This window comes from Fundulus heteroclitus, chromosome 11, assembly GCF_011125445.2.
Source record: "Fundulus heteroclitus isolate FHET01 chromosome 11, MU-UCD_Fhet_4.1, whole genome shotgun sequence".
Lineage (NCBI taxonomy): Eukaryota > Metazoa > Chordata > Actinopteri > Cyprinodontiformes > Fundulidae > Fundulus > Fundulus heteroclitus.
Genome location: NC_046371.1, coordinates 13,283,021 through 13,306,350, shown reverse-complemented (window position 1 = coordinate 13,306,350; position 23,330 = coordinate 13,283,021). Strand labels below are relative to the sequence as shown.

Below are 23,330 nucleotides of genomic sequence, written 5' to 3'. Positions count from 1 at the left end.
CAACTGTAGCTTTAAATCCAGTTAAATTTAATCCTGTATATAAAAAGCTCATTAAAAAGGTCTAAAGACTGATGCATCCAAAAATTAAAAATTCACACAACATGAACTGATATAATAAATTGCTATGATTCTATTTTTTTTAAAAAAAAGATTGAAATAATATGTACCAAGTTAACTCAAATACCATTAAAAAAAACACTAATCCACTATTTTAGAGCGCCTTCCATCTGCTACCACCAGAAAACCCCAAACAACCTTAAACCTGTGGAGTTGCACCCAAATCCGGGCCTTAAATCTCAATCCTCTTCCATCTACACATCATAAAACCTTGAGTGAGTGATAATCCTGACCTTCTGACCTGGAGTAACATCCATGTCTCAGTCTGACCTGACCGACTGTGTTCAGGAACAAATCAGACGGCATAATAATCACAAGTACACATTTTTAATAAGATAACATGGTTCCAAATGCCCTATTTAACTCGAGACAACCAAAGGAAAAAAAAATCCCTGTGGATGTGTGTCCGAATGAGACTGGGTGTCGGAGAGATGGGGGTGAGACAGAGAGTAAGACTTGGAGGAAGGAGCGTTATAACCTGGGGATTAAATATTCTTAGCAGGGGGTTATTTTTGGAGTGAGCAGGACAAAAACAGCCAGAACGCAGACGCGTGCACTGTTAAATACACAAACATGCACTTCGCTGCTCACCACGCCAGTCAAATGCGGTTTGTTTGGGTTGGCTCTCGGCAGCGGAGTGACAGGTCTCCCCCCTCTCAGCCCACCCCTGCCTGCATATATCCTTACCCTGCTTCCTATGATTAAGCAAACCGGGTCAAAATTAAATACGCAATACATATTTTATTTAGCTTTTTAACAGTGAAACTGAATCAGATACTTTTGAAATGCAATTAAAGAGAAGGGAAAACGTGCTGCTCCAAAAACCTCTCATTACAACCACAAACTTTAAAAGTATTGCTTCAGGACTTTATATGATAAAACAACACAAAACAGCTTATGGTTGTGAAGTGGAAGAGGATTCATTCATTAATATTTGTACAAACAAAAATCTGGGGTAAAATGTGGGATACATTATTTTTCAGTGAAGGGAGCTAAAGATTAGGTTGATGGTAAAGACATGGAGCTAATCGCTAAATATTAATCATCAAAATACCAATGGAAACATCTAAAAAGCTGTTATACTTATAAAAATGGTTTATTTGCTGTAATGCAAATACAGATTTCTTTCAGTTATTATTCAGAAGGGTTTTTACAAAGGAACGTTCTACTTTACAGCTGAGTTTAAGGCTCAGAAGGCTTTAGGAGCAGTCCATTATACAGAGCTCAGGTTCATGCCCAAATGCTCCACATGTCTGAGAGTTTAAAAGACCTCCACCTGTTGGCTTGGCTTCCTCAAACAGTCCGTCTGTGTGAGTAAGTGTGCAGTTTTGGAAGCAAAAGCATTACTATCAAATAATAAGCAAGCTTCCAACATCAGAGCAGCACTCCGGGCCTGCTCTTCTTGGTTCGGACTGAAGCCCAGAGTTATTACTTCACCACAGTGGGGGTTCTCTCATGTCTTGGTTCTATAAAAATAACACAACCCCTGGCTAAATGCATTACGCGTTGTGCCCAGGCCGCTGTGTCTGCTTGTGGTAGAAAATGAAACAATAAAACTGCTGGCAGGAGTGAAGGATTCCTGCATTTCATGTAACCTGCACTCCTTTCCTTTTATTCAGTAAACTATTCCCAGTGACGGACGGCTCGGTCGTTCTACTTGCACTTTTCTATTCCAATAACTCTGGAAAACAGAGAGGAACACCAGGGATGAAACCAGAAAGCAAAACAAGGAAGATTCAAAGGCTGACACAAAGGGGAATATTTTTTTTAATTAAAAGTCACTGAATGCGAGTCTACTACTCTACAGTTCCAGTTTCAATTCCAAGCAAGGATCATTTTTTTGCAGGATTCCGTCTTATTTCTTTTCTCTGTCCTCTTCCCTACCAACGAAAAGCCAAATAATCCCCACTGTTTCCAAAGACTTTCACCTAAACATGCTCTGTCTAAAAAAAAAAAAACAATATGCATTTTCAGTAATTATGGTAAAAGTGGCTATGAGGAAATGCACAGTCACATTTGATTTCTCCAAAGCGGCGTCTTTCAAGCAGAAATTGATGTCCACTTAAAATCCTCACGTTAAAAACTAGTTTATCTTGTGGATTCATGGTTTTACTGAAAAAAGAAAAGAAAAATGTTTTTAAAAAAATCAGAGATTTCAAAAGGCACAACAGGACTTGTTGCAAGATCTAAATGCAACCTCACTGATTATGGAGGTTAGATTTAAAATAAATAAATATTTCCCTTTATAGGCCCACAGACGGGAAATTTATCCCTGCGTTTAACCCATGCGCTAGTGAGAAGTGGGCTGCCAACACTGAGTTGCACCTGGGGAGCAATCTGGAGCTAAGGGTCTTGATCAGGAACCGTGGTGGTATCCTGCAGGGGTCAAACCAGGTTCTTCCAAGATTTTAGAACAAAGGCGCACTGCTCTAACCACTAGGCCACCTCTTCCATCAGATGTGTGCGTATATGAAATTGCTTTTGTGTTTTTATTATTATTACTTAGTAACCAGGATCAGGTATATGTCCAATACCATGTGGAGTACTCCTTGTATTCTTGTATTCATGTACTAAAGGGCGCGATACCATTGCGGTAGGAGCTCAATTATTCATCTAACAGCCAGTATTAGTTTACACACAAATACTCTAGCCAAGTAAGCAGCAATAATACACCATAAAATGAATGCAAGCAGCGTAAAAAGAAGAAGACGTACGGTAGCCGGATAAACAGCCTGACCGAAGCTTGACTTTAAGCAGGCAGGTAGTAGAGGAGGAACTATGTAAGGGTGTGGAGATATTTCCATGTAAACGAAGGTGACAAAAGTAAGGCCGAATAAGATTCAATAAATGTTCAAATATAAGTAACATTTTGTAAATACACGGGTAAATACACTAAAAGTGTATTGTGCCTAATGGAAATTAAGTATTTCTAAAATAATGGCAAGATGTGTAATTGCATTCATTTGTTTGTGTAGCAGTACCTGGTATTGGCAAGTAATCAAATGTAAGTACTTGTACTCAGTCTGAAAAATCTGGCATCAGTGCATCCCTTTCCCGAACCACTTCAACTCTCGCATTGCTTCTGTCGTGCAAACAATTTCACCAAGAACATTTAAAAAAAATTGCCAGTCACCACCACACGAAACTTAACTCACCCAACCAGCTCCCGTACAAGTCTCAATAACCAACTATCCCTAAACACAGACAAGTTGAACAAATCACTTTTATACACATGGTTTAGTACAGAACTCCCAGCTTTTATTTGCTGATTAATCTGATAAATAACACACAGAATCAGACATTTAAATTAATGTATAACCATAATAAACTGTAAATTAGATCATCTAAGAGTTATAGTGTTATACAGCTATAATAGCAATTTCAGCACTAACCTGCACAACCTGCTTTAGTATAACATGCAAAAACTTGTTTGCTTTGACATTTCAACAATGGCATCAATACCAATCAAGACATTACAACAATACCAAAGAAGATGAAATCTAAAGAAGGGATTAACATCTATGGTGGGGCAACATTTCTCAGTACGCGCCTCACCTGGGAAACAATCCTTCTGAGGATGATAGCTGAGACTGCAAATTATTCAAAAGGAAACATAAGACTATGAGCTGACTTTTGAAATTCAAGATCATTAATTCCTAAACTAGCCTCACTGAACTGTAACTTTACAGTTAACCCCAAAATTATTCAAATTCCTTGCAGACTTAGAATTAAAATAATTTTCATTCAACAGAGACTTTTGGTCTTGGTTGACAGGTAGCTATCAAGAGATGATACGATATAAAAATATAATAAGATAACCATGTAGAATATCAATTTTGAAAAAAAAGAAAATTATTGTTAACGTTTTAACACAAAAGGGTACATCAAAAATCATTGATTTCATTTTCAAAAACTAGTGGAATTTTTTTTTTATAATTGCGGACCAGCTTTTAGCATGTTTCCATCTGTACTCTGCTGATTCATCTTTTGTGCACCAAGTCTTTCAGGTTGAAAGGCCTCTCTGCCACCATCCTAATCTTTAACTACTTTAAACTCTAAAGTCACTAATTATTTATGTCCCATTGCCTCTTGGTTACATTTCCTATAAAGCAGTTTGTGTTGAAAGTACTGTATGAATAAGAACTGCTTGGCTGACTGACTGAAATATTTGAATTAAGCTGAATTATAAATAAAAAAAAATGATTTTGGATAATGTTAAATCAAAACCTAAAAGTTGACAATGTAACTTTTTAGTTAATTATGAACCTCAACTCAATATTACCGTAACCAGTTATAATTTCTACTGGCACACCAAAGAGAATACATTTTAAAATCTGAGTACCCGTTTCAAAATATAATCTATGAATGTGCTTTAAAAAGAGGGGCCATTCCCTCCTTTACCAAAGGAGGTGCTGTTGCTGATGGGTACAGTAACAACCTGCTTTCACCTCACAACCGCTAGACTCAGTTTCCTTGAAAGACGGTGCCAGGTCTTGATTCGCCTGGCAGCTGCTGCCTTTTTGTCCTTTGTTCTGACTCATTTAAGAGCTTTGATGTGAAGTGAAAACAGCTATTTTATCAACAGCATGCATTGGCGTGCCTGTGCTTGTTATGCGCGGTGGTGCACTCATTTTGCCAGGCTAAAACCACACCTGTTGTTCTATCTCTGAGTTGCCCGGCTGCAAAGGCAGGGAGCGCTTGTTCAGACCGTGGGGCCAACCTGGCAAAAACGTGAGAATTTGTTACTGGGAAAGTATTTTTGCTGAGCGGGTTAAATTTGCAAGTCTGGACAGTTGAATATGCAGTGGCCTGAGGTTTCTTATTAAAGGATAGAAGCTGTAAGACACACCTTTGCCGCACCGCCGGCTGTGGGTTTCTAGCTCATTATCACACGGGTTAAATTTCAACGTGGCTGCCCTGGAGGCGAAGAAAAAGAGCAGATGTGCTTCCATCTGAAGGTCCTCCGAATTTCTGGAAATCTTTATACATTTCACTTTACACAAAACCAATCGGGTTTGGAGGGAATCAACATGGCTGCAGTGTAACATGAGCAGATGGTGCTTGCATCGAATAGAAATACGCATCTCTATATATTTTTCTGGACAAAAAAAAAAAAGAAAGTTGTGGAAGAAACATTTTAACAAGGATCTTTGTAGACTCTGTAGGGGGCAATATATTAATATGCATAAAACATATTGTGTTAAAATAAGTAATATTATAATATTAATAATTATATTAACACACTGCCTGTTAATTTGGGAGAGGAAAGTGTAAATATTATATAATATTTATATTATATAAATATATATATATAAATATATATTTGTCAGAGGTCTCTGGATGTTGCCTCATTTATACCTGAAATCTTGAAAAGAAATACTGGCTCAGCTTGTTAGTTTAACATTTACCTTACGCGTCACTCCCATTAAGTAAACCTGTAGAGAGAAATCATCTTATACCCAGTATCACCTTATCGCTTACATGGCACACGGAGACGCGTAGCTTTGAGTAAATAAAGAAAATAATTGTTTTTCAGATGAATTAATGACTGTAGCAAAGATGATGACATCTCCACCACTGCTGCAACATCGATGTAAGTAGTACACATAATTGTTGCGGAAAGGATCGCGATAATAACGCTGATTAATCTGAAGCTTCACCGTGCAGGCGCATTTGACTTGGGGAAAATATAGAGCGTCTATAGACTACTGACCTTTCAAAATAAGATTGTCATGTCCAACCGCCTGGACACCGAAGTCTACATCCTGATAGGAGTAGCTGGAACGCCCACAGAAAACACAATGTGTACAGGTGCCCATGATTTAAAAGAAACCTAAAGGATTTTTTTTTTCAATACGTGTTATCAAAATGTTTTTAACTCTATTAAAGATTAGGCCCTTTAGAAGCTCATGTTACCTGTTCCCTAGCGGTAGATCATAAACCCGAATCCTTTTAGTCTTGTGACGCTTTATAGGCAGCAACCGTGCAGTTAAAGACACGAGACACAAATGTAGTCTATTTTATTTATCTAAAAGCATTCTCGGTGCTAGTTATAGAGTCACTGAGCGATTATCACACCCGAAGAATTATACATATCACAACTAAATCTTTTATTAGTTTACAGTTAAATGTCCATTTGTTAAGCCGTTAATCTGTTGCATTTAGCTGCGGAAGGCCGTAAAAGCGTCTGGTACATTTATCCTTGATATTCAGGCTAAAGGACAGAATGTCACGCTGAATACAGGCATGAGGTGATAAAGTAAGCTACAGTAGTTTACCACTCTCCATCTGCTGTTAAAGCACTGCAATTAAACAATTTGCCTCCATAACCACCTGCATTATAAGGTTTCTGTGCTGCTGTGTCTTTTATGGCCAAACCGCAGCAATCAGGTAGCCGTGTGCAGAAAGCTAAAAAAAAAAAAAAAAAAAAAAAGCAGTCCTCAGAGTTTAATTTCCCACCTCGCTTCCTGCTTGATTCCACGTGTCGTACAGGCTTTACTGTGCAGTAATGTGATCAGATTAATGTGTAGCCAGCAGAACTGCTTTTATCACTTCTTGTCACCTTTATTTTTTTTTAAATCATTTGCCTTACAGCAATAGCCCTCTGCCAGGTTTGCTCCTTTTATTTGAACAAAAACACGACCATAGAACAAGGTGGTTCTCAGTTAAGTTGGTTTAATTGCGTTGCAAGCATCTGAAGGCAGTAACAGTTTATTTAAAGAAACACACCCTGTCAACCCTAACCCTGTCAGGGTTTATGTTTATGAACAGGCTTGTTACTTATTGAATGGTTGATTGTTCCATTGGGCCTGAAAAGGCAAAAAAAATATACAACTGAACAAGTTGCTTTGTTTTGATCCAACAGCTACTATTCTGACATCAGGTCTAAGAGGAAAACCCAGACATCCCTCTCCACAGCTCATTCCAGGGGATCCCAAGGACCCTAGGCTATAAAATGTATATATATATATATATATATATATATATATATATATATATATATATATATATATATATATATATATATATATATATATATATATATATATATATATTTATTTTTTTTTTACATATAGTTATTGGTTTGCCATGGTGTCATGTCTCAAAGAGGCATGCTTGAAAAAACCTGATCAGATTCTTGAACCATCTCAACTTACTACTTTCCGTGTAAAGCCTGCCTGTAGCTCCATACATCGTAATTTTGTAAATCTAAATGTAAATCTGCGAGGGGTATGAATGATCATGAGCTTACGGGTTGTACTGCAGGTTCTACATTAATTAGCCTCTTAGGACACAATATCCACACATGTGGACAAATTAAAAATTTATGTCATTTAAGAGTTCGGATCTAACCAGGGTGTCTGTAGCGTGAGCCGCTTCAAATCTGAGGCCTTAGTGACTACACCTGGACAGAGGAAGTTTAAGATGCTTCCCAATATAGACTCAACACGTTTAGTATGGTAACTTCAAGGTTTGCATCATATTATATCAAAACTAGTGGACTGAAACTAATCTTGATAAGAAACAGCTTTACCTGATAGTGACCCTTATGGGATTGGTTACTGTGTATATCAGAATTATTCATAAGCATTACTTTAGCCAAGCAGGTGCACAGAGTAAGTCACCTGCAAGGTCTGAAAGTGTGCATGTGAAGCTGCTGCTTACAGTTCTGCAATCAGCTTACTATAATTACCAGAAATACTTCCATCAGTGAAGCTGTGGTCTGTGCAAAAACACGTTTAAAGATGAGGTATTTCATGTGAGAATCCCACTTCCTAATTTCGGTTTGCATTGTATCGGAAATGCTAACATTATAACAGCCTGTTTTTATTTATATCAGAGCTATGACAATACCAACCTCGTCTCTTTTGGAATTTAGTTTTTATTTCCACAAATGATGACAATGTTGATCTTAAAATTGCTATCTTAGTAAAAAAAAAAACAAAAAAAAAACTATTTTTTTCAAAACTTAATTTAACTCCTGAGCTTCTGTCACTAACAGAACTGGAGGTTATATCAGACACATTACCAGATTAAACTCGTCAGAGAAGACACACATAAAGCCACAAAGCACTGAAGGCTTGAGTCACTGTGCGATTGCTGGACAGCGCAACTAATATGCCTCACTGCTAAAATATTTATCAGTCCCAGTCCAGCTGGAGTCCGATAGTCCTTATCAAAGTGTCAACAATAACGTTTGCCGCAGTTCTTTGATGAACTTCATCAGGATGCAGCTAATCTTTGTTTCCACACACTTTATCAGCCGGAAGTAAGTTAGATTGGACTGTTTGGTGCTTTCGATGACCTAGTATGCATCTCCAATGCTAACATATATTTGATGTTGACAAAGTAGATTACCTTGCAATCTAACTAAAAAAAAAAAAAAAACTAAAAGTATGGAATGGTGAATAAATTCTGATTTTCACCACCAGAGGAGAGCTGTTTGAGCTGGAAAATATAAATGGATAGGTAATCCTTACATATTCTATATCACTGACACACTTAATGCACAAAAACATATCTCTTTCTTAAACATATCATTACGTTTGTCATACCCAAAGGAGCCAAATGTCTGAAAGACAGTTTGAGCTATTTCCATCTCATCATCTTTAACTAACCTCCCAAGTGAGGAAAAGTAACCCTACTATTGTTGCCATGATACTATTGTTGTTTTGAACTTACCGATACTGAGAAAAACACTTGATACGATCCCATTTTCAATACCACAACAAATGAATTTGAAACCACAATCTGGATACAATTAGAGAATATGATTAATTATAATATGACAAACTTTAACATCCTTTATGAGGGCAAAACCAGCGAGTAAGGGACAATTTCGCCCTGCTTTAGAGAAATCTATCATTTAAATGTCAATTACTTGTTTGGCAAAACAGCAGACGAGATAACACCCAGTGTAAGTGTTACTATCCTTTACGGAAGTGTTTACCTTTGATTCAGTTATGCAATTATTTTATTTTTATTAGAATTGCTAACTCTTAGTGTGCTACTGCGTGCTTCAACTTGACTGTCAATTTGCTGTTGATACAATTAGATTTGACTACCGAGGGACAAACAAGGAATCATTCTAAATTACAATGAATTGTGTTTCAAACAAACATGGATCTGGCGCATACAACGCTTATTTATATATAAACAAGGATCTGGTTCAATATCAATCCCTGTACAATTTCTGCCTTTCTGGCAACATTGCATAATGTTCTTTTGCGATCAGCTACAGCAGCAGGACAGGTTGCTACGGGTTCCTACTTTTTTCTGCTCCGTCAGCTTCAGTCTGGCTCCCACATAACCTGTGTTATTAGTCTCCAATAGCTAGAGTAATGGTGGGGGGCTTATTTTATTGTTCATTATTCAGGATGCCGAAGAAGACCCAGCAAAGACTGTACTTCGGGCAACAACTCAATAAGTACAACCATGCTGCAAAATGGGAACTAAACGTAAGTAAAACGGTCTTGAAATGAGTGTATTGGTCCTTGATTTGGGCAGGTAAATAAGATTATCTGCCAATGGAATAAGATTTTTGTCTTAAAATAGGGACAACTCATCTCCATGATCTTATTTCAAGTGCAGTATATCTACTTATCTTATTTTAGGGGTCAAATCAATACCTGCTCAAATCAAGGACAAATACACTCATTTCAGGAAGTTTTAACTTATTTTTAGTTGTGTTTTTGCAGTGCATCCACAGGAGCTGCTGGTCATCTTCCACACTGCCATCATTCAGTCTGGCCTGATTTTGTCCATCACTGTGTGGTTTGGCTCACCCACAAAACAGGACAGATCCAGACTGCAACAAACAATTAGGGTCCACAAAGAGGATCATCTTGGCTGACCTTCCCTCCATCGAGGACCTTTACCGTCAATCCAGTCCTCTTTTACTAAAATGTGCATTTTCATATTTACAAGAAAACTTTTTCTCAAGACCTCAAATGTCTTGATGGAGAGCAAAGTGGAACTAGACTAGAGTCAAATTCCTTGACTGTATGAAACAACTCAGCGACAAGACCTGATTCCGAATCTATTTATGAGCCGACCAATTATAAGCCTGACTATCTGGCGGTACTGAACACGTTAACGGGGTTTAAAGTTCCAGCGAAATCATTGTTGAGAGAAGCGACTGTCTCTGTTATTGCTGCGCTGCGGACAGGAAATAAAATGTGAACAAATTATATCGACTTTGACACAAATGTGTGTCTATGAATAATTAATTTTCTTAGTGTTGATTATATCGAGATATTGATTGTTTTGACAACCCTAAACCCCACAGCATCATGCAGCCACAACTATGTATCTCAGAAGGGGCTATGTGCTCAGGGTCTGGTGCAGCTTTCTGCTTAAAGCACATTTTGCATGTAGGAAAATACTTTTAATTTTAGTCTTCTCTGACCAGAGCACCTTCTTTTACAAGTGTCCCCTGCTTCAAACAGTGTTTTCCATTCAGTTTTATCCAACAATGACTTTCATCTTGCCACTATCCTATAAGACCATATTTCTGGAGTACAGGACTGAAAGCTGCCATGAGGCTCTCGTAACTCTTTTCAGCGCTCTGTTGGGCATTTAAAGCTTGAGAAATAGTTGTATAGTCTAACCCTGCTTTAAACTTCTCCAAAGATTTATCCCTGACTTATATGCTGTGTTCCATGATCTTCATGACACTCCTTGTTCTCCGATGTTCTCTATCAAACCCCTGAGGTCTTCACAGAAAAGCTGGATTTAAAGATAAAACTGGACACAGATGGACATTTAAATAACAGATGACTGCAATGAAACTGATTGCACAGGATTTTATTAATGGCTGTCAGTGGAAAGGGGCTTGAATCTGAATGCAACCCACACTTTCCAGATTTAGGTTAGTAAAACTACCTTGAGAAGCATGCATCCTTTTAATTCTACTTCACATGCATGGGCTACTCTGTTATTGTCCCAACTTGTTGCCTCATGGGTAAAGACCACAAATCTTCACTTTTTTTACGTTTTAAATTTAAATCTTCATAGAATTGTTGCATTTCAACCTGCTCAAACATGAACTAAACATGCATCATTTTGGTTGCCTTACCATAGTAGTCAGACTTTTATCGATGTACATTTTAACACACTAAAACGGGTCTGCCATGTTTCTCTTGTTAAAAGTACAATTTCCCATTTTTTTTATGATGATTGTTTTCCATTTTCTCAGTTTACTTTTGAGTCTAGCTTATTGCATGTTTTGGGTTCCTACGAAACTGAAATGTCAGCAACCAGCGCGGTTAAAGACAAATATTTTATTTTGTGTCACACAGCTTGAGCTTTGGTAAGGTTTTTATCTGTCAGTAAAAATCTTATTAGCCAAAACTTCAGTGCTTGTGTTAGACCCTGTATTAGCCTGCAACACAAAGAAATAAAGGTGTCGAGATGGTTCAAAAAAATCCTGCCTTAAAAGGATTGAATGAAAAAAATGCAGGGTGTGTCATTGCACGTGTTTCAAACTGCGCCTGTGAATTTGCTGCAACAAAAAGCGAGACAACAAAAGCAAAAGAGCTGAGCCAAGTCGTGCCCTAATTTCCCTCGCTTATATCCTAAGTAAGACCCCCAACCCCCACTGGGATGCACTGTGTGTATCTCTTTTAAGACAACAAAGGCATGGATAAAAGCACATTCTGTCCATATCACATCTCAAGCAAAACTGCAGACAAAATGACGAATGCGTACAAAAAAAAAAGCCTAAAGATCGACACTATTCTCCCCGTTGAGAGAAATGCTTTTAGATTCAGAGACAACACACCACAGCTCAATCTTCTGCCCCCATTCTTCTCATTGCTTCTTTCTGATCCACAACCTAGATAGCTCCGCTCCCAGCTCCTCCACAGGCAGTACGAACGACAACGTCTCTTCTTCTTCTGCCCCCTTAGACACCATTTCTTCCTTTAGGCCCGCGGCACATACCCCTCCTGTGCTCCGAACGTCTTAAAAGGAGATTCCCTCCAGGCCTGCTAGAGAATTAGTTATGGTGTTTTGTGTGTTTGCGTGTCTTTGACCCTCATATATCAGTCCTGTTGACAGCTGAGCCACTGAATGACTGCCATTGCCCTTCCTACAACTCTCCAACAGCAGCGTGGGTGGCTACAGAACGATAAAGAATGAGAGATATTTAAAAAAAAAACAAAAAAAAAACGGAAGAATCAGGGAGACATCCAGCACAGCGGTGTGCTTCAGGGAATTTCCACCTCTCCTTCTCTGGGACATTTACATGCAAGCCCTCGGTTGGCCAGCAGCTTGTTTGAGAGGTTGTTATGAGCACTTAAAGGCTCCATTTGAAGTTAAAGCAATTGCTTCAAAGCAAGACCATTATCAAGATGCTGCTAATGGGTGGGGAGATGTTTTTTTAAGCCGGTACCAAAGCACAGAGCACATGCCTGGACAATGCATGGGCTTTGGAGGATCAAACAGCGCGTAAGGTCCGTCTTTCAGTGGAGCTATGACATGTGGTAGCTGTAGTCTGAGGGAGCTGCTTGTCTCGAGATGTTCAGCTTGAACAATCTTTTTTTTTTTTTTCTGCGGCTAAATCTAATCAAAAATATGGGTTTTCATTGGATTTGTTGTTTAAATTAAACAGGAGAAAAGCAATCAGATGACACCTTTTAGTTAAGACCCCTGCCAGTTTAGTTTGTTTAAAAATGTCAAACAATCTTTTGCTAGAACTATGTTTGCAGGGAGAGATTGATGCATTTGAGGTCCTAGTGTGAATCTACAATTGGGAAATGTTGTATGGAAGTACTGACCAACATGCATTAGACTGCAACAGAACCGTAGATGTCTTAAACATCAAAGCATTTCGAACCAAAGAAGGAAATTCTACTTTTCTGAAAATGGTGCCTTGAAAGGTTAACTACAGCAGGAATTGCTGAAATGTAAAAGCTTCCCTCAAATAAAATGATACCACTCTTTAACTTTTTGGTGATACATGGATTATTGTGAATAAGTGATACAGTAAATGGACATTAAGTGTAACTAAACCTTCATTTTTGGATAATGCGTACCACCACAGGTCCTTCTACCAGCAGCTCTTAGACATTATTACCATCACTACTTCTAACAAACTCAATAAGTGTTTATTGTCTCTGCTCTTTTTGCATTGTTTTTTTTTCATTCTTCTAAATAGTCTGTTGGTGTTTTTCATGCCTAAATATACATAAAAGTCTAACATATTTCTTGAAATATCCCTCCTCACTTTGACACTTCTTTCTTTGCTGCTGGTTCACCTGAATTTCCCAACTGTGGGACAATAAAGGATCTTTCCATTATATTCTACTTGCATTCTATTCTATTGTTCCTTTTTAATATTAAAGCTGTCACGGATATGTAGTTTAAATTGAAGAAGAAACAGACAATCGAAGTCAATGGCAACAATAAACCAAGACCACTGCTAACTCCATTAGTATATTTACAAGGTCCAAAAAACTTCAAAACATTATTTTTATGCTTCAGCATCTAATGGCAAAGAGAAGATGCATATGAAATGATCTTAAAATTATGAGGAAATAAAATGAGGCTAAAACTGAAAAAAAAAATAAAAAAAATAATCAAGATCCACGATTAAAGAAGAAGTAAAATAACTTTTGGTTTGAATGTCTTTGTCCCTGTAGCAGAGTGAGGTGGATCCTTGTATTCTGGGAACATGTTACTCTTCCGTTGGTGCCATCGTATAATCAGATTGCCGCAGGTAAGAACACATGCATGTTCTCAGATTGCAACACAAATATTGGATGAAGAAAACTATGTTTTATTCCCATCAAAGAATGAACCAACATTCACAGTACTGTCCTGTCCTGAGAATTGAAACGCTAAACTGGACTAACCTGCAATACAAAGACGTGAAACGTTGACAAAAATCTCCTGGACTTATGCTGTGTTTGATCTGGTTTGAAACTCAGAGTGGCACTTGAGCTGGTTGTCTTCTGTATGTGACAACAATCTCCTGTTTCCTTCCCCTTTGTTACTTCCAAGGGCTAAAAGACAGAATTATTTTCTAACAAAGAAAACCTCAAGATCTGACTAAGATCGCCCAGAATCTAGTGGTAAAGTACTCCCTTTTTTTTTTTTTTTAGGTAGACATTCAACAAAATCACCTTGGGGAGAAAATGAACATTACAGGATGGGCCAAACACAGTCAAGAACCAAATCTGACAGAAAAGTGAGGTCTTCTTCAGTGAGGTCACCCAAAGAAGATAAAAGATATGCCCAGAATTTCATATATTTGTAGAACTTCGGTGAGGTTTTGTTTCGTTTTCAGTTGAATTGCACATCTAGTTGTATTTAGATCTCGAAAATGAAGCATTTTGTTTACTTCTGCGAGTTACTGTACTTTACTGACCTTAATTTTCCAAAATTTGTATGGCAAGCCTAACATGGAAACAATAATAAATGCAACCTTAGTGTATAAACCACCTAGTTTAGGTTATTGTCAATTTCCCATTTGTTAAAAATTTGAAAATTAATAGAAAAGTAATAGGAAATTCACAGTGTTTTGCAAAACACCAACTAAATACACATCCATACACCTAAAACTTACATTTCTCTAAATGCTATATTCTAGAAGTTTTTTATTTTTGAATATATACTCCAAACTAAATCTATCAAATAACCACTGACAGCATTCATTAATTAGACACAGTCATGCCAAATGGCTACGCTTTATTACAACAGCACTGATGCTACAGAGTAACGTTGTTCCTGATCTTTGCAGTTATCCTGACAGCGTTTGGCATGAAAATGTTGTTTTTCTATTTCTAACAGCTTTACACAAAACAAACGTTTCAAATAATTGACATTTCCATCAGAATAGGTCACTTGGTGAGCTGAAAGGAACATTTTCCAGATGGAAATAGGGGGTTTTGCAGCTCCTTCTGTATCAGTATGTCATCAAAGAAATCTTAAAGTTTAGTGAAATCTTTCAGGATTAAAGAAAGCGAAGAGAGACTCTTAAATAATGCTTTCTGATCGCCTGAAAACATGGCGACCCCGTGAGTCTGAGTCACATAAATCATCTAAGCTCAGAATCTTGTTTCCTACATAGCACCAGACTGTCAGGCTGATAATTAGGGTTTATTTGGCCGATGAAGTCGTGTCGCGTTAAGAGGTGGAGCAGCCAACCAGACATGTTTACAGCCTCCATAATAACAAGCTCTGCCTGCCTTTAAATGACAATCTGCCAACACACATACACTTGGGTCCATATTTGTGGAAGTGTTTATATTTATAATTTGCGTTCATCGACTATTTTGGATGTTTAAAAAAAAAAAAAAGAAAAACCTTTGATCAACAGAAGCTTTGTAGCTTTGGGTTAGTGTGCTTACGGCCACTGGTGTGTACACGCGCTACCCTCTGTAGCAGCTATCAGAACCACTTCAACACCCACAAACAGGATGGAGCTGCTATAAATTTGCAATGGCGCTGATGTATGTGCGAAACTGTGCTGTATTCGGGAAGTCACTCTTGTGAGCAATGATATGTCAAAACTGCTTTTCAAAGTAGTGAAGAAAAAAAAATAAGAAAAAGAGGATCTCAGTGCTTAACGCGTTACTTGACACTCGCTTGCAGCCATTTCTGGAAACCATCTGAACGAGGCAGCGTGCGTGCTTTCATAGATGTAAAGAAATTGCCTTTTAAGGATCCTATTGCTTTTATTTCACTGAGTGACTTCATCGAGAGGTTCAAGTCAATAAAAGCAGTCCTGCCATGCTTTCTGCTCCGATTCAAAAGAAGTGTACAACAGCAATCTGCCATGGCAAGACGTTTTCTGTAGTAAAGCGGTGGGAAATACAGAGAATGTTCTCCTTACAGACACAAACAAATGATCAGGAAGCATTAATAGTAACCTAAGTGTGACAAGGTAACTGCAGGTTTCACTTTGTCAATGTTTAACGCAGAATAAAAGCACAAGTGAAAGTAGGCATAGACACATTTACAAGAAGCGGTTCTCTCACTATTTAAACTCAAACGACCTCCCACATAGCTGCTCCATGGCAGAGGAGGTGGAGGTGTTGTTTACATGCAAACATTCAGCGAAACGGAAAGAAATCGAAGACCTCCTGCAAAACCCCGCAGCAACAACACGGGCTTCGAGAAATCAGATCATCCTTTCTGACGTACGGCCTCTTTGTAGGAAAGAATCATTGTTTTTTTAATAGCCGCAAACTAAGCTGAGCCGCAGTTTGTGGTGGACGGAGAGTTTCCCTGCTGCTTTAAGAAGGCAACGCTGTTGCTGGTAATTATCTGAGGTTAAAAGTGCAGGTTACACAGGAGGAAAGGTAGTCACAGATTCTCAGATTTCCATTTTCTGGAGCTCAACTGGATCATGAGCTGCATAACATTGGCCATTAGAGCTCATCAACCCCGTATCTGTTAGGGATGTTTGCAAGTGCTTTTCTCCAAGTTCAAGTTAAGTCTCGAGTGATCCCTGAAAAGGAAGAACTTTTAACACCGCATTGTTATCGGCTTTGAATTCAAGCCAAATAATTATAGTTAATTAACATGTGGGCATTTAATTTTTATACTGTATAAGTAGAATTATTATGGAGTGCTTCCTTTTTTTATGGATTAGTGCATTTGAAAAAGTTAAATAAATCCTATCAATGTCAAATTTCTGAATTAACGTGCTTTTATTTTGACAATTTTTGTGACTTGGTAATGTGGTAGTTAACGCCTGTTTATTCATCCATCCATCCATTTTCTACATCCGCTTAATTGCTGCATCGGTACCTAGCGGCATTATGCTTTTCTCCAGCTGTCACTGGACGAGAGGCGAGGTACACCCTGAACATCACAGTGAAACGGAAAACCACAGGACAAAAATGTATGCATGCACACACTCAGGCTAATTTACAGTAGACAGTTAACTTCCTATGCATGTTTTTTTTTTTTTTTTTTTTTTTTTTTTAACTGTGAGAAGAATTCGGAGTACTGGGCAAGAATCCTGGCATGCACAGGAAGAAAGGCCCCAAAACCCAGGACCTCCTTGCTGTAGGGCAAAAATGCTTATAAGTGCTCCACTGTGCAGGACACATTAATCCATCTGTTCAACTTTTCATCTCCTTTACTACAGTATATAGTGGACTTCATTGGTTTTAGAGACATTTCTTCTACTTTCTGAGTTGGATCATTTCTCAGATTATTAACATACCAAGCGCTAAATGTGTATGTAAAACACGTTTTGCAAAGTTTAAACAGTAAATGTTCTAATGTAATGTAACGTAATTACAAAAAGTAAGTTAGCGGGGAACAATGTAGTGAATAAATGAGAGAGAATGGCCTATTTCTAAAATAATAGATATGGAAGTGCTTTTATGAGGCAAGCTTAAAGGGAACAGAAGATGTCAGAGGTAAACTATGCATTATGCTTTTTAGGTGTGTTTAATTTTGCAGACGAAAAATGGGTCAGTTTCTGTTACTGATCGTTTCACCTTGGACAAAAAAACTAGACAAGATCTAAAATCTCGTGTAGAATGAGTGGATCTGTGATGAAAAGTACTAATACACATCACAATTTAGCCATGTGGGAAGGCCTAGCAAGTTGGAATAAAATAGCCAATGAGGTTGAATCTAAAGTTGTTTCAAACAGCAAAAGTTAATCTGAGTCTCTGTGTACTGCAAAATATGACTTATTCCGGTCAATCCTAGGATAGATATTTCACCTAGGTGTAAAGAAATGATTTCTGGAAGAATCATTTGTAATTAAAAATTAACATTGGTTCTGAAACAACCCAAAGTCATTTATTGTAGAGTTTAGTTTAAAGGAGAGGCCTGTGGTCAGTGGCTAAAAAGCAACGTGTGTTCATCCACACTGCTGTATACAAGGTACAGTTTTTTTTCCATTTAATTCAAGTCTCAAACTTTGTGTCCAAGTCAAAACTGAGCCTTTATAGATAGAGTCTATATTGAGTATAAAGTAGTTGTTTTTTGCTTTTTGTTTGTTTGCTTTTTGCTTTTTTTTGTGACTTATGAATGATCAAATGAGACTTTAGTCCCCATCTCTTGTATCAGAAGGTTGAGTGCCAGGGAAAAGCCTCACACTCTTCCTTGAGTCTTTCTTAAGCACTTCTGTCTGGCTTACTGCTCTTCAGCTAAAAGTGACTGATCCATCTCTGTCAAAATGTTTAAGTTCCTCATGAATGTCAAGATGTGGCTTTACCCAGCTGTACATTGCATTCTACCAAGCTGATCTGACACTGTTTGTTCCGTGTAGTGAAGTGAATGTAGTCACTTGACTACAATCACTACACTATCAAAACCACTTTCAAGGTCAAAAGATCATCTTTCTGTCAAATTGTTTTGCTGTGCTGGAAGAATTTTTGGAAACATCATTTCCACCTTATTGACTTTCCCTAATGAGCTTCATGATCTTTGCCAACAATTGTCTGGCAACATCTCCCCTAAGAAAACAGTCCTAGGTTCCAGCCTCTCGTTAACCTCAACAGCCCCTCAAAACATGATCCACATTACACACTCTAAAGTGCAAAGCTGACTTACAACGTACAGCTAAGTATTTTAAAATGGTCACTTATTAGTTAGATTTCTAAATTACCTAGATTTTATCTGGAGCTAATATTGGTTAAGTTACGTTATTTTGCGTAAAACAGAGAATGTAGCACTATGCAATGTGTACTTCTGACCAACACTCGTGATATTCTTGGATTTGGCCGCTACAAAAAAAAAATGTCCTCACAACAAAGGATTACTTATTCGGCACCTGACTGCAATGAGTAGCTGTTACCACAAGGAGGCGGAAACGGACCAGTTGGAAAAGACAGCTTGTATTGCTAGAGTAATACGCAACACACTTCGACCCGAACGCAAATAGTTAAAAACATAAAACACACAAAAGGAAGTAGCAGCAGCCAACAGGTTCTTTGTCAGGGAAAACTTAAACTGCGGCCGAGTGAAACAATGTTAAGTAGCTAGCGTATCACGAGTAGTCTTCAATAACACGTTATCTAAGACTAAAGCATTAATCAGAAGCTTTAATAAGCAGTCGATACTAACAAACTTAATCTGGAAGACAAAAGCTCCAGACATGCTCCATGTCAGTTTTATTGTAATTCCTTGTACTGTTCTGTTGAGTCTGTATTTAGAGTCCCATCAAATAAATAAAAAAAAACACTGGCTTTGGTACAGAATTCTGTGATACAATACCATAGGTGTTGAGTAATGTCTATTGACATTACTCAAAGCTCGAAAGCAATTAATTTGGTGCAAAATAAATGAACCCAAGGCGTTCCATGGAAAAACCTAAAGTAAACAACACAGCGCACCTTATGTCTCCCACACTATGTGGACGTACTGATTTTTCTGAACCGAAATATGAAATATGCAATAGTTTGGAGCTATTACTAAGCTTAACCCTCAATAAAATGAACACAATTAATTATTATTCCAATCAGTGTTCAGAATGTTTACTAGGTTTGTTCTTTTATCAGTTTAAAAAGTATGTTGCGCGTCTGAGATGTCTTAAGTTCTAATAACTGATGATTGAATGTATCATGTAATGATAGGAGGTTCTTGGATCAGTCTCCACACTCTGTTTTAATTCTATGTCTGTTTTTTGGTCCAAATCAAATTTCGAGTAAAAGCACCATCTAGACCAGTGGTCCTCAAATCTGGTCCTCGAGGTCCAGTGTCCTGGAATGTTTAGATTTGACCCTGGTCCAACAACACCTGAATCAAATGGCTGATTACCTTCTCAGTATACAGTGACGTTCTCCAGGGTCCTGCTAATGACCTGGTTATTTGAATCAGGTGTGTTGAAGCAGAGTCACAAACAAAATTTGCAGGACCCCGATCCTTGAGGACCAGAATTGAGGACCACTGATCTAGACTGTACCATTATTATACCAGGCTCCATTTATGACTTTTTAGTTCAGAGCTTAGGACGATTTTGTAATCTTATTTCCAGTTCACAACAAGTCTGGTTTGGCTGGAAGTTACTTCCTGTTGAAAGTAAGCTGTTCCTCTCTACTGTCGCTACATACTTGGTCAGGAAGAGGGATTGCTGCAAAGTCAATGACTCGAGACATAACTTTTGCCTACTGGCAATAAATCATCGACTGAGTTTGACTGCTTTGCATTATAATTTGGATTGAAACAAATCCAAACTCCGCCGTAGAGGAAATAGGCGCATGATGCGCTGCGTTATTTAACGGCAACAGTAAAGGGCCAGATTAACATTCAGCTCTATAAAAAGTAAAGAACAGAAATCAATGAAAGACAAGTGAGTTGTTATTCTCAGAGAAGAAAATGATGATGATCGTGCATATTAATGGGAAAAAAAATCATATTCATAGAAGTAAGGTCGTTGCAATGTGATTCTCTCCTTATGGGGTTTATGTAAATATTTTGTCAGACTGCGTTATGAAAGAACAGCCGTCATGACGGATTTTCAAGCTCACAATTTAAATATAAAACATTTGTTTTTATTCAAATGCTCTTTTCCAGAGTGAAAGCTCTGTTTTAGCTTCACTTCCTCCTTAACTCTGTTGCCAAGTTACAAATTCATAAACACCAAAGAAGCCCATCCGGAAGTGTAAAAAAAAAAAAAGCACACTTTGCTTTTCCTAAAAATCAGGACACGTCAAGTTCTTCAGAGTCACTTGTAACTGATATTCAAGCGAGTTCCAGAAATCAGCCGCTATCAGCATGAGCGGGGACAGCGCAGGCATCAGCATACTGACATAGATGCCACAGCACTCAACCGTTTCAACGAAAGCCAACACTCGCCCTGAACGCATCAAAATAATACAAGCCGATAGGGACGAGTGTGCCGACAGCTCGAGAGGACACCATGCACTGTGCAGTCAAATCAGGCTGATCTGAACTGTTCTTGTTACGTCCTTTATCAGTAACACACACACACAGAGAATTACAGACAGACAGTGACCAAATTCCTTGCCACCCCTGGTGAACATGTGTAAAAAGCCTAAAAATAAATTCTGCTTTATTACTGAATAAGCATAATCTAACACAATATATATATATATATATATATATATATATATATATATATATATATATATATATATATATATATATATATATGAAATTCCAACCTTTAACGTGAGTATATCATATCATTCAATGGGTAACATGATCTCCAAAGCTCACGTTTAGAGAAGCGGAGCCAAGAGAGGCACCAGGTTTCCAGAGTAACCAGCAGTTTAAAGCTAAATGCTAAACGGCATGTTTGGGTGTGATGCGAGAACGAATCCTTTTCTGTCCTACCTTCACCAATATAACCATCAAAAGCTCGCCAGGACGGTTCAGTGCTGCCCTCTTCACATGTTGCTGCACTCTGCTGGTCAGCTGGCTTTAAAAAAAAAAGGGACTAAACATTGAAAATAAGCCCCTTAAAACGTATTAAGCCGGCATTCTTTAAAACGTCTGCTTAAGCCTGTTCACAAAACATAAGGTAAACGTTAGACGACGTTATTACAGCTGTTATAAACTGTACCTTGTAGTTTACTAGGAGCAGTCAGAGGAACCTGTTGCTTCTCTGTGTTGCAAAAAGGCGAGTATGCCACGTTATGCATTTTTCATTCATAGTTCTGCGGACATTATGAGAAATCTGACAGGTGATCACGTCATGAAACTCTCATACGAAACCACGCCAATTTCTCCAACTTTGTATAATGTCATAAGAGTAGATGAATTGTCTTATGGGGTACAAATAGTCCCACAGGTTGTTGCTGTTTTTAAGCAATTGTTTCTTTAAATTGGATTGTATTCCCCCTGCTGATTGGATAAATGTAGCTAATCATATTAATTCCAAAAAAAGTAAAAAAACAAAGCAACTGGACTTGTTTTCTGTAGTTGAAGACGTCTTCAACTACGGAAAACAAGTCCAGTTGCTTTGTTTTTTTTACTTTTTTTGGAATGACCATGACCTGGAGGACTGAGAATCTTCACCAACTAATCATATTAAAGACTGTATTTTTTTATTATTATTATTATTATGCGTTCCTGCAACAAAAACAATATTTATTCCAAGGCTTGTTACACATTTTCACAAGGGGTAGCAACAAACCGAGGCACAACAGTATTCACTCGTTTGTTTACAGTCTCCTGCAGGCTTTCTGTCAGCCTCCTTCCCGTTGTGTTTATTTTGGCGTTTGTTTTTGTTTTTAATCGGCCGTTCCCATCAGGCCCATCGAAATGGCACACATTACACCTGTCCAGCTTTACTTACATTTCAGAGCCTGGATCAGCGCCTTGCCGTCTTTAATCAGCTCCTTGATGAACTTGTTGGTTTTGTCCAGCTCCGATTCGTGGGACTTGAGCCGGTCCCTGAACTGTGGGCTGTCCAGGTAGCAGTCACTGAACTCCAGAGCGGGTAGCCCCATCTTCTACCAACCAACGAACCAGTGGAACTAAAACAAAAAAAATAATGAAAAAATAAATAAACGCGTGGAACAAGCGGAAAGAGAAGAGGAATAAGATGTGGAGGAGGAGGAGGGCGGGGAGAATCCCGGAGCTAATACTACTTCTACTGCCTCCGCAATGATGGAAAATACATTCCCAACATGTAAACAATTCCAGAAAAACCTTTCCGCATACCCTCCTCTATTCTGAGTGTTGCACACAAGCCGGAGTCCTCTTATTTCTCCGACAGAATAAAATAAAAAAAAATACAAAAAACACGTCGCAGATAATGGAGCTTGGTGCGGTGCAAAGCAAAGGTATCCCACGGTCTCAGGTAAAAAGAAAAAATGTTACTACAGTCCTCTCCGCCAGGACATTCTTGACTTTAATTTAAAAAATAATAATAAAGGTTCCGGAGAGGGATGGAGGTAGAGGACGAAAACTGAACTCAGCTCCAGCTCCTACCGTGGAGCGATATGTTCGCTGCTGGGGCGGCTTTAAAACAAGCCCGTTCAGATTCAGCACATCCCCGCAGAACTGCGAGAAACCTACTACAACGCACATAATCCCCCTGACTGACGCGCGCTACCGACCAATGAGGCGCGCGGAAGGAAGAGCGTCACCGACGGGGCGGGTGCACACGAGACACCCCGGCGCTGAGATAGAATATAACGGCGAGCTCTCACACTGATCGTGTTTCTGGAGACGGTTTTGTATGACATAGACGCTGTTGTGTACAGAATAAAGCTACGTAACAACTGAAGCCACTGTAAATGCGGTTATGCACGAAAACAGAACGAAATGTC

The 23,330-nt window shown here is 38.4% G+C and overlaps 1 protein-coding gene across 1 annotated transcript in view; it reads right to left on the bottom strand.

Moving 5' to 3' along the window:
- LOC105935674 (rho GTPase-activating protein 26) overlaps positions 1-23,087 on the bottom strand; it is a 106,099-nt gene extending 83,012 nt beyond the window's left edge. Inside the window, exons 1-2 of the mRNA XM_012876195.3 lie at positions 22,720-23,087; positions 22,352-22,532 (exon numbers count right to left, since the gene is read on the bottom strand). Of these exons, the coding sequence (XP_012731649.2) occupies positions 22,352-22,505 (154 nt within the window). The 5' untranslated portion in view covers positions 22,506-22,532; positions 22,720-23,087. The remainder of the gene's footprint in view (positions 1-22,351; positions 22,533-22,719) is intronic.
- Positions 23,088-23,330: the final 243 nt, after the last annotated feature.